The sequence below is a fragment of the Prunus avium genome, chromosome 1 (genome assembly GCF_965620075.1).
Source record: "Prunus avium chromosome 1, drPruAviu1.hap1.1, whole genome shotgun sequence".
NCBI lineage: Eukaryota > Viridiplantae > Streptophyta > Magnoliopsida > Rosales > Rosaceae > Prunus > Prunus avium.
Genome location: NC_142284.1, coordinates 20,125,662 through 20,138,394, shown reverse-complemented (window position 1 = coordinate 20,138,394; position 12,733 = coordinate 20,125,662). Strand labels below are relative to the sequence as shown.

Below are 12,733 nucleotides of genomic sequence, written 5' to 3'. Positions count from 1 at the left end.
AACATAAAATACGTCGAACGAGAACTTTAAATAAAATCCTAGTTTTCCTTGGATTTCAGTATGTGTACGACAAACAAGAAGTTCCTAAGGTCCAACTACGTGTTCTGGATGATGAAACAGCCTCGGAAGACGCCAGGTGAACCGAGTGGTCAAACATCCCAAATTTGGTCAACCGGGGCCATGAGGCCCATGACCTCCAATTTCCGATCCAAAAGTTCCTACAGGTTTAACAAGGTTTATTATACATGTCTTGCAAGTTTGGTCCGAATCGAACGGTCGGATCGCTCGCGATCGGACGGTTATCGTTTAACGCAAACTTTAAGTCATTGAATCGGAGCATCCGGGACTCTGATTCACAATCCTCAAATTCTTATACAATCTTAGATATGCCTAGATCATCATATATGGAATTGGAGTCGATCAAACGGTCCGAACATATTGAACCCAGATAACGCCTAATATGCAATATCCGATCGACAATCAAATGATAACCAAATTCAAATCCGATCATACCGTCATGCTCGGTACGACATGGGGATCATTTTAGGACCCAAAGGCTTAACACAAAGTGGCCCACGCTCCGCCACAAGCACCAGCAGCACGTGGATGCCCATAGTAATTCCGGCAATCGGAAAATCTCCAAACCGTCGGTCAAGACCTATACCTTTATGATTAGAACAATGAGTGGACCAACTTTTATTATTGGACCATTGCCAAAAAGTGATCGGAACTTACATGAATCACAAGCCGAAAATCGGCCAAACTTTAAGCGATAAATCGAGTTACAAAATGCGGAAATCAATTCTATTCAACCCAACCATCAGCTAGAACACATTGAGAGGATGAAAACGCATACCTAGATCGAAGAAATTGGTGGCCGAAATCGCCAGAACGAATGTCGAAATTTTTGGAAAAAACCGGTCGATTTTTCGTAATTTCCAACGAATGACGGCGGCAATTGCGGCTGCTGAGGGTTGGGGTAGGAAGAGGACAACGTGCTAGTTGTTTTGGTACCAACCTCGTCACTTTTGATGGTCGGAGGTGGTGGTGGTGACCCAAAAATGGGTCAGATGAATAGTAAGAGGGGGGCTGCTACATGCGAAGGGAGAGGGAGAGATAGAGGAAAGAAAGGAAATTTGATTTTTCAAAACCATTTTTGAAATATTTACGATTATGCCATTATGCTTCCATTGATCGTAACTACTGACCTAAACAAGGCTTGCCCAAAAGACAGCTTCCCTCTACCGAGGATCGATTAGCTGGTAGACGCCAGATATTCTTAGTTTCATGGATGCATACTCAGGCTATAACCAGATATTCATGAGCCCCGCCGATCGAGAACATACGACATTCATTACCAACAAGGGACTCTACTGCTACAATGTCATGCCGTTCGGCCTAAAGAACGCAGGTGCAACGTACCAACGGTTGGTCAACAAGATTTTCTCTGAACTTGTCGGCACTTCCATAGAAGTTTATGTGGATGACATGCTGGTCAAAAGCAAGACTGCTGATGGCCATCTCCACAACCTCTCTCTCACGTTCGGCGTCTTAAAGAAATACAACATGCGCCTCAACCCAAACAAGTGTGCCTTCGGCGTCTCCTCCGGCAAATTTCTCAGCTTTATGAACAGCCAGCGAGGCATTGAGGCCAACCCTGAAAAAATAAAGGCATTACTTGACATGAAGGTGCCGAGGACACAAAAAGATGTTCAGAGCCTCACAAGGCGCGTCACTGCTCTGGCCCGATTCGTATCAAAAGCCACCGATCGATGTGCCACCTTCTTCAAAGCCCTCAAAGGGAGCAAACGGCAGATTGTCTAGACTACCGAATGCGATCGGGCTTTCCAAGACCTCAAGGTCTACATGAGAAGGGCACCCCTACTGTCTAAACCTCTTCTAGGAGAACAACTTATTCTCTACCTTTCGGTTTCGGCAACGGCACTCAGTTTCGTACTCATCCGCAAACCGAACGGCATAGAGCTTCCAATCTTCTATACCAGCCATGCCCTGCAAGACGCCGAGATTCTGTACCCCCAGTTGGAAAAGCTAGCTTACGCACTTGTCCTCTCTGCACGTCGACTTCGGCCCTACTTTCAGGCTCATACCGTTGCCGTACTCACTAATCAGCCTCTCCATCAAGTGCTACAGAAACCTGAAGCTTCGGGAAGACTAGTCAAATGGGTCATCGAACTCAGCGAATTCGACATCCTCTATCAACCTCGACCCACGAAAAGGGGCAAGCCGTTGCTGATTTCATTTCTGAACTAACGCTCCCATCGGAAGGCACAGTTGCGGATGATCTCATCTCCGAGCCCCCCTCCGCCGCCACGACCGTTGATCAAACCAGAGGGATCTTTGACTCGGCCCTTCCTGTTTGGACACTATACGTGGACGGCTCCTCCAATCGACAGGGCAGTGGAGCGGGCCTGGTCCTAAAGGCCCCTGACCGAATGACAATCAAATACACCATCCGATTCCAATTTCAAGCATCCAATAATGAAGCCGAGTACGAAGCTCTCTTAGCAGGCCTTCGGCTTACTAAAGATATGGGAACCACACAACTCAGGATCTGCAGTGACTCCCAACTCATCGTTAATCAGGTGCTCACCGAATTTGAAGCTAAGGATAAATCTATGGCTGCCTATTTAACGCACACCCACCGATTGCTCCTCCACATCAGCGCATACCAGATTCAGCAGATCCCCAGATCCGAAAACAGCCACGCCGATGCCCTGTCACACATCGCATCGGCAATCGATGACAAGGTGGGGCGCCACGTACCGGTCGAAGTACTCGCTCACCGTAGCACCACTGAAATCGAGGTACATGCCGTTCGCAGCAGGACCCGGGGTGGATGGATCCAATCCACGCATACCTCACTGACGGCACATTACCGCTGCTTCGATGCATGACCCCACAACAAGGCGACTACGTCTTGCGAGAGATTCACGAGGGGGCTTGTGGGGACCATTATGGCGCCCGATCTTTGGCCTTCAAGACCATTCGGCTGGGGTATTATTGGCCAACTCTCCATACCGATGCCATTTGTTTGTGCCTAATAAATCACGGCCATAAGTTGGCCGAAGGAGCCCTTTCTCTCGGCCCTGGCACTTGTTCGTAGAAGCTGAAACGCAGCGTTTCGCCAAGGTACTTCGCCTTCCTAAAAAGACAAAAGAAGAAATGCTAAGGCATGATCATCTCGGCCTCAAGCGCAGGCCGAGGCCGATGCCAAACAAAATCGCGGCCAGAAATATTAAAATCAGACCATCACGTGATAGCAGGGACCCAGGCTTCATTTAATGAAGTAGTGCCTGTTTAATGCAGCAAACCCACTGGCTACAAGGAAGCATTTAATGCATGAGGGAAGGTGGGAAGTGACTGAAGTCAGAATTTGGTGATGGGGATCAGAGCGATTAGACGTGGACATTCTCACAAGGAATTCTGACAGCCTGAGATATCGGTTCACCAGCTATCCAGGCCATAAATGCGTCTCCACGGCTAGAAGCTCAGAACCCGATCAAGAGCGGCGGCCGAGATTCACCGGGATTTCTGGGGTCACACCACCATACTTCACGATCCCAAATGTCGATTGGACTGCCCACTTGCTCCAATCCAGCTCCACCATGCAGATTTTTAGCCTCGATTACTCCTCCAGGGACTCTTCCTATAAATACAAGACTCGAGCTACATTCAAAGGGTTCAACACCAAAACAAAGCCTCCCACGGAGCAACTTATTTTTTCCTGTAATGCACTTTCAATATCTTTACTTGCTTTCCTAGGAGTAGTGGTAGATTGTAAGGAAAATCCATTCATCAATATATCATACGACCCTTGATTTTTCAAGGCGCCGGAGCACCATCCTTGTTGTTCGCTCACTCACCCCATATATCATACGACCGTCGCTCCCGGAGCACCGCCCAAAACCCACCACCTACACCATCACTCAACGGCCTTGTAGTTCAGGCCGTGAACCTAACAACCGAGACCATTTCCTCTCTCGGCTACAATCGTTTGATTAGGAAGACGAGTTCAAATAGGCGCACCACTCAACCATCCAACACTCATCAATTCATCGACGCACGGTAGACCGTGCTGGCACGCCCACGCACAAACCGCACCGCACCCAAAAGCAGGAAACCGCGTGTTAACGCATATCCCCTCGGCCCGGAACTCCAGGCCGTGAGATTTGCGCGGCAGACACCATTAAGCTCGTCCAGAAGTGTGACCACTGCTAGCGTTTTGGCTCTGTTCCAAAATTGCCTGCCTCACTCCAATCGTCAGCCCGTGGCCTTTCGCTCAATGGGGTTTGGATCTCATTGGCCCCATGCCACAAGGGAAGGGACAGCTTAAATTTGCCAAGGTCGAGCATTTTGTATGGAAGAACATTATTTGCCGGTTCGGCCTCCCGAACACGATCATCACCGACAACGGTAAACAATTCGACTCCTCTCAGTTCCGGCACCTGTGCAGCCGATTCAACATCAACTTGTTCTTCGCTTCTCCAGCCCACCTGCAATCAAACGGCCAGGTAGAAGCCATCAACAAAATCATAAAGATAATGCTATTAAAAAAAAGCCTCGAAGCAGCTAAAGGCGCGTGACCCAATCTACTCCCAGAGGCGTTGTGGGCCATCAACACTTCCTACCGAAGGTCGACTGGTGAAACACCATTTTCCCTCACTTTCGGTACCGAAGCTGTTGTCTCAGTCGAAATCAATGCACCCACGTGCCGAACGGCATCTTATGCCCCGGAGCAAAATGAAACACTACTTACCCTGAATCTTGATCTCATCGAGGAACACCGTTCACAAGCGCAACTTCGGAATGTCGTATACAAACAACGAACTTCCCGATATTATGATTCGCTCGTCAAAGCCAATCGTTCAAAGTCTCTTTTGCCACCAAGAATCCCAACGAGGGGACCCTCAGCCCTTCATGAAGTCGTAACCATCTACCGACCCGGTACCTACCGATTACGCGATACCGATGGACAGACCCTTGGTCACCCTTGGAACGTAGAACACTTAAAGTATTACTACAAGTGACTAAACCTACGGCCAATACACTATGTAAACCCACTATGGTTGCTCTCATTATAAAAGTGCTTTCGGCATTGATGTTCGTATTCTTATTCTATACATTCAGTAACACCATAACGGCAGTACAGTATCCAGAATATATTACCTACGGCATGCATACTTGTATAAGAATATGAAATTTCAACATATAACCGAATCAAAGCAAACTTTGATAAAAAGCCACAAAAGGGCTGTATGTCTTAGCAAAAATCGCCATTCGGCATGGTCCAAATTTTTTACACATAAACAAGAAACAAAAGAAATTACAATAAATTGGTTTCTAAGCAACGGGAGGTTCGGCATCAGTTGTCACGGCATCGGCATCGACGTTCACAGGTTCGGCGCCAGTTGGCACAGCGGCGGCAAGAACGCTGGCAGAAGTCGGTACAGGATGGCCCTCTTCCTCCTCACTACTGGAGTCGGTCTCATCGGCTAAATCGGCATCGGCATCATCTCCCTTATGGGCCTCTACCATCTCCTCGGTGACGCCCTCAGGCAACAGAGGCGGATCCCAGAGGAAGTTCAGGTTCAGCCTCTTATCTGCGTTGTACCGCTTGAAACGGTAGACAAGGTCGTCACACTGCTCCATGACTTCCTTGTCCACCAGCACCGTGAACTCCTCCGAGGATCGGTAGTCAGCCAAGGCTTTCGCTTTAGCCTCCTCCACCTCCTTTGCTCGCGACCGCTCGGCCGCGTCCATTATCACCTCCACCGCTGCCTTAGCCTCTTGGGCCTCCACCACTGCCAACTCAGCAGCAGCCAGCTTTGACGAGAGTTCTGCGATCTTCGCCGCATTTTCCTCGGCATGACGATCGGCACCCTGGATAAGCTTCCCGACTTTGGCAATTTTCGCTCGGCTTTCCTCGAACTTCTTCTGGTACCGTTCGGCATTGTTTACGGCTCGCTTCATGCAAAGCCACATCTCCATGTCAACCTGCCAAACAACAAAAGTTTAGTACACGCCGAAAGCACAAAACACTTGAAAACGCAAAACACCACAACACTTACCGCAGCCTGAAGCTGGAAAGCCCGACCGGCTTGATCACGCACCGTCTTCGCTGACAGCTGCTCTAGCTTCGTGAGCTCCATCTGTGCCCCGTCGATCATACAGTTCATGAACGGCACGACCCTTCGAGGAACGACAACGTTAACTGGCTTGGCATCCGGCCCTTCCTCATCGCCAGTAATCAGAATGGTCGTACCCTCGTCCGGCCCCTTTGGTTTCTTGGGCAACGGCATCACGTCGAGGGCACCCTCGATCAGCCTCTTCCCTGTCACCTACTGGTGGACCTCACGAACAGCATCGGCCTCCGCCGCCCTCTTATCCCTGTGGCGATCGGCTACGGTCACATCATCCCCTGAAGCTCATCCGGCCAAACAGGGAGGCTTCGTCTTCGATCCAGAAGATCCACCCTTCTTCTTCTTCTACTGCTTAGGCGCACGAGACTCCAGCCGCCTCCTCGTCGCCTCATTCATCGGCCTTCCTCCTGCCATTGCATAAGCAAACAAGTCAGTTAGGAAACGGCATACATAAGGGAGAAAACACACAGGTTGCCGAACGACATCACTTACTCTTTTTCCTCTTGTTTCTCCTTCTCCCTTCGAGCGTGCTCGGCTTCGGTAATCAAGCCTGCCTTATGTAGATTACCGAAGTCTAGCAGGTCCTTCCAAAAGTGATCACTGTTAAGCTCATAATTTCATACATATACATGCCCTATTTACTTACTTCTTTTGCTTAGTTTCCTAGACTTCTAAGTTATTTGCCTTCCTTTGTGTGTTTTGTAGGCAAATAGAGCAAGAGAGCATAATTCATGCAATTCAAGCATGTTAAGGCCTAATTTGGATGAAGGGAAGAAGAGCTTAAAGACAAACTCAATTTTGGCTACAGCCCCCTGCCAGTCCAGTTTCGTAGGTCATATGTCAAGCCTTGTTTCAGCAACCTACATAGCTCTAATGAGGCCACATGCTTCATGAAAGTTGTTCCAATTGGTGTGTACTATAACATATCCAAATTTCAGCCCCATTGGATAAATCTGGAGTCCGTTACCTAGCAAACACAGAACCATGCTCAGGATGGATCTTATCAGCGCGGAAAATGAGTTAGCAATTTGTTTCGGCCTTAACTTCTTCATCCGACCTTGGATTTGCCCAAATAACATATGGCTGGAAAGAAGACATTCTGAACTTCAATTTCGAGTACTTAAAGTCCTAATTTGATTAAGAGAAGCCCAAGTTGTAAGCCCTTGAAGTTGCTGGTCATGCTGACCTCAGCATGTGCTGGTTGGATGCTTGGTCATGGTGAGCTAGGTATGAGCTATCATTTCTGGTTGGAAGCTTGGTCATGGTGACATGAAGATGAGCTAGGGCTGCTGGTGGGATCTATTGGTGAAGTGCATCAACCAATTCAAGATTTTCTAATACAAGTGCATCACCCAATTTAGATTTTCTAATACAAGTGCATCAACCATTTCAGATTTTATAAAACAAGTGTTGTATGCATTAGCCATATTGAATTCAGATTTTCACTTCCCCTAGGCCTATAAATAGGGAAGTTCTCTAAGCTTGTAAACACACCCCAAGGGGGGGAGCTTTCAAACACTTCTCTAGAGCTCCCTTCCCTTCTCTCCCTCAAATTCTCTTAGTTTTCCTTTCTAGTTCTCAATTCTAGCTTTCTTTAATGTTTTCTTAGTTGTAATTTATTTTTCTTGTAATGTACATTCTTTCTTAAGTATTCAAGTTTAATTAGTTTCCAAGTTTCAATTATGGTTTTTGTTCTTATTCATTATGCTTATAAGTTAATATGCTAGTTTGAATGATTGATCACCATTTAGGCTTGCATGTTAGCTATCTTGGTTTGAATTAAGAGTAGACACCATGCTTTAATTCGAATTGAACTATGAATAGGAAGAGTATGTATGGACATTCGACAACAGGGATTAGATACATGCTTGGTTGTTTAAAATGTTCTTCTATGCTTAATGGGTTCCTAATGCTTAATTTTAGGTTAGACAACAAATGATCAAATTAGGGAATTAGGAACACAAGGTTATGACCACACACCATGGCTTAATCATACTTTAGCTAGAATCAATCCATTAATCTAAATTGAACTTGGGAACTTATTTGCTTGAGTTACTTATTTCTTTCTTCCTTGTTTTATGTTCTTTGTTTTTGTTTCTATTTTGTGTAGGGAAACTAAATTGGATCATTCAATCACCAATCCCTGTGGAATCGACCTCGCACTTACATATGCTATACTACCAACGGTTCGTGCACTTGCGAGTATCACAAGTTGAGGATGCAGCTTAATCCATTTTGGTGCAGCTGTATCTACACAACAAGTTTTTGGCGCCGTTGCCGGGGATCGGTAACATTGTTTGATTCTATTTGGCTTTCCTACTTTAATTTTTTTTTTCTTAACTGGACAATTTCAAGTTTTAAAGTTAATGACGTTAATGGACAAGTTGTGTTTGTAGTCCAACAGAAAAGGACAATTGCCCAACAAGCAAGAGAACTGGGTTTAAGTCCCAGCTTACACAACCCATTGGTGCTTGTTGCTTTGAAGCATGGAATTGGACTTGTGTTGATTTTTCCTTTTCATTTTTAGTTTTTTTTTATTATTTCGTAATCCTTTAATTCCGTTTCAAGTTTTTGTGTGTGTTTGTTTTAGCAATGTAAATAGCTCAATAAAAATGGAGAGAGATGGCAACTTCAAAGATAGGAAGTGTGGAGTAGTGGGAGAAGTCGCGACCTCCAAATGCATCACGCTCGACCTAATCGCTTCAAGGGGGAGCATTTCAATCCTTTCTCTTTACTTGTTATTATTTTAAATTTCTTTTTCTTTTTTTATAAAAATTTAAAAAAATAAAAAATTTAAAAATTTAAAAAGATTTTTCATATGAGCTGACTTATGGTAACTCCAGTGAGCACTTCCGTCAATACAGTGTCTAGGAGTTCTTTAGGCGACACCTTCGGTGTCTAAGAAGTTTGGGTTTTAAGCGGGACCATTGTGACCCCTCCAATCTTCCCGGATCCCCTGGCTGTGTTTTCTGAGGCCCTTAACTGGTCATCCGTGAGTTGCTTATATATTCATTTTTTTTTTCTTTCTAAACCTTCTTCTTAACTTTCCCCCTTATCATTTACATGTTCTCAATCATCTTTACTTTGCTTTAACATTGAGGACAATGCATCATTTAAGTTTGGGGGTGAGGAAAGTGTTTTTTTTAGTTTTTGTGTTTGTGTCTGAAAACGTAGGCTTCTTCATTGCTACAATTTTTTTTTTCTGCTACTGTTTTGAATGTTTGGTCCGCGTTGTGTCCTTCATGTTTTCATGCTGAATCCAACGACGTAAAGAACGTTAAATTTGACCAAGTGGTTTGAAAGTTACATGTCAAAACAGATTATATGTTGAAATTGAGCAGAATAGCAATTTGAAACCTCACGTTTTTCTTTTATGTTTCTTTTCTTTGAGTCATTTTCAGTTTTCCTTCCCACACCAATGATAAATCTTGAGTCTAACTTATAATATGGCTCTTAGGAATTTGATAAGCATTGTGTTAGGTCTGAATCTTATTCTTTTGCTAGCTAAGTCTAACATAATTATGTTTGAGCTTTCTATGCACTTTAGCCATGATTATACAACTCTTGCATGTGTTACCCAATTGTATGCATTTTTGCTTGTGTGATTCACTGGAATGTCAAGTTTATAACTAAGATATGATTTAGGCCATCTTTGTTAAGCCTCTTTCTTTTTCCTCCATCAACCCATACAATACATATTCCATTGTAAACCCCTTTGTGCTCAAACACTTAGCCATTTCTTTCTATCACCTTATCATCCATTAAACATCCTACCATCTAGGGAACATGTAGAGTATGATTGTATTTCAGATTGTATTCAAGGCAATAAATGAGCTATAAAAAAAAATCAAAAGAAAAAGAGAAAAGAAGTGTGGCCAATGTAGTCACGACCCTAGGGTGATATAAGGAGAAATAAAGGTGATCTAGGGTAAAGAGCCGCAAAATTGGGCCAAATATTATACAAAGTGTGTAAATGTCAAAATCAAATTGTGAAGTGATTCAATTGCAAAATCTGGTGTTGTGAGCTTTTCAATTTTTGTGCCTTACATTTCAAATGTCAATAATCTTGTTTACATGTCATGCTCTACTTTGTTCTTTAGACCTTGTGTTTCCATAACCATTCTTTGTCTAACCATTATCATAACCCCATTACATCCATAAGTAAAGTCCTATTGATCTTGGTTTAGCTTGGCAAACTTGTGTTCATTCTTGCAGGAATTCATATCGTTGTTTGAGAAGCATGAGTTGTATCTTCATGGCTACTTCACACACACACCTTGAGCATGATTTTTCTGAGATTGTGGTAGCACTTGAATAATGTTTAGAACTTCCTTAGTGCTTGTTTTGTTCCTTGTTGAGCCATGTCTACGAAGTTAAAATTTCTGTCTGGTTGGAAGGTTAACGTTTTTGTATTTTGTTTTGTTTTGTTTTGCTTAAGGACTAACAAATCTATTAAGTTTTCTAACCATTTTGTTTTGTAGAGTTAGAAAAACGTTTGTGGGTATCGTATCTGTTAAACCCTCAGGAGACACAACTCCTCCTACTAGGGATGCCTAGAGGTTTAAAGGCTTGTTGCATACGCTCAATGCAATCGAGTTACCTACGAAAGTGGTCTAGTTAACTTCTTATTTTGTTTTGTTTTTAGCTTTGTTTTTCTTTTGTTTTGCTCGAGGACTAGCAAAATCTAAGTTTGGGGGTGTGTTAAGCTCATAATTTCATACATATACATGCCCTATTTACTTACTTCTTTTGCTTAGTTTCCTAGACTTCTAAGTTATTTGCCTTCCTTTGTGTGTTTTGTAGGCAAATAGAGCAAGAGAGCATAATTCATGCAATTCAAGCATGTTAAGGCCTAATTTGGATGAAGGGAAGAAGAGCTTAAAGACAAACTCAATTTTGGCTACAGCCCCCTGCCAGTCCAGTTTCGTAGGTCATATGTCAAGCCTTGTTTCAGCAACCTACATAGCTCTAATGAGGCCACATGCTTCATGAAAGTTGTTCCAATTGGTGTGTACTATAACATATCCAAATTTCAGCCCCATTGGATAAATCTGGAGTCCGTTACCTAGCAAACACAGAACCATGCTCAGGATGGATCTTATCAGCGCGGAAAATGAGTTAGCAATTTGTTTCGGCCTTAACTTCTTCATCCGACCTTGGATTTGCCCAAATAACATATGGCTGGAAAGAAGACATTCTGAACTTCAATTTCGAGTACTTAAAGTCCTAATTTGATTAAGAGAAGCCCAAGTTGTAAGCCCTTGAAGTTGCTGGTCATGCTGACCTCAGCATGTGCTGGTTGGATGCTTGGTCATGGTGAGCTAGGTATGAGCTATCATTTCTGGTTGGAAGCTTGGTCATGGTGACATGAAGATGAGCTAGGGCTGCTGGTGGGATCTATTGGTGAAGTGCATCAACCAATTCAAGATTTTCTAATACAAGTGCATCACCCAATTTAGATTTTCTAATACAAGTGCATCAACCATTTCAGATTTTATAAAACAAGTGTTGTATGCATTAGCCATATTGAATTCAGATTTTCACTTCCCCTAGGCCTATAAATAGGGAAGTTCTCTAAGCTTGTAAACACACCCCAAGGGGGGGAGCTCTCAAACACTTCTCTAGAGCTCCCTTCCCTTCTCTCCCTCAAATTCTCTTAGTTTTCCTTTCTAGTTCTCAATTCTAGCTTTCTTTAATGTTTTCTTAGTTGTAATTTATTTTTCTTGTAATGTACATTCTTTCTTAAGTATTCAAGTTTAATTAGTTTCCAAGTTTCAATTATGGTTTTTGTTCTTATTCATTATGCTTATAAGTTAATATGCTAGTTTGAATGATTGATCACCATTTAGGCTTGCATGTTAGCTATCTTGGTTTGAATTAAGAGTAGACACCATGCTTTAATTCGAATTGAACTATGAATAGGAAGAGTATGTATGGACATTCGACAACAGGGATTAGATACATGCTTGGTTGTTTAAAATGTTCTTCTATGCTTAATGGGTTCCTAATGCTTAATTTTAGGTTAGACAACAAATGATCAAATTAGGGAATTAGGAACACAAGGTTATGACCACACACCATGGCTTAATCATACTTTAGCTAGAATCAATCCATTAATCTAAATTGAACTTGGGAACTTATTTGCTTGAGTTACTTATTTCTTTCTTCCTTGTTTTATGTTCTTTGTTTTTGTTTCTATTTTGTGTAGGGAAACTAAATTGGATCATTCAATCACCAATCCCTGTGGAATCGACCTCGCACTTACATATGCTATACTACCAACGGTTCGTGCACTTGCGAGTATCACAAGTTGAGGATGCAGCTTAATCCATTTTGGTGCAGCTGTATCTACACAACAATCACCTTTGGCAATCTTCTCCCGCACGCGCTCGATCGCCTCAATGTCTCTCTTCAATGCGGTAGGCCGTTTCAAGGGCACTGAAATAAAAGACAACACAGGTTAGCTTCGGCAGTTAGTCTATAAAACGCCAAGCAACAACAAATTACCGAACGGCACTCTATTGCCTACCGACTGTTAGAAACGTCGTGGGAATGTGCTTCTCAACTATAAC

General features: G+C 43.5%; 1 protein-coding gene and 1 long non-coding RNA gene across 2 annotated transcripts in view; both read right to left on the bottom strand.

The window, feature by feature from the left end:
- LOC148297517 (uncharacterized) overlaps positions 1 to 12,733 on the bottom strand; it is a 60,473-nt gene that overhangs the window by 19,428 nt on the left and 28,312 nt on the right. The gene's annotated exons all lie outside the window — the stretch shown is intronic.
- LOC148297518 (uncharacterized) lies at positions 5,362 to 6,170 on the bottom strand. The gene is made up of 2 exons (XM_088246741.1): positions 6,090 to 6,170; positions 5,362 to 6,015 (listed from the first exon to the last, which is right to left on the bottom strand). Exons 1-2 carry the CDS (start codon positions 6,168 to 6,170, stop codon positions 5,362 to 5,364), a joined length of 735 nt encoding a protein of 244 aa, XP_088102867.1.

Excerpts from the sequence above, each read along its gene's own strand:
- LOC148297518 (XM_088246741.1), bottom strand. The coding sequence starts at position 6,170 with ATGGAGCTCACGAAGCTAGAGCAGCTGTCAGCGAAGACGGTGCGTGAT. Across the intron at positions 6,016-6,089 it reads CTTTCCAGCTTCAGGCTGCG|GTTGACATGGAGATGTGGCT; the intron begins GTAAGTGTTGTG and ends GTTGTTTGGCAG.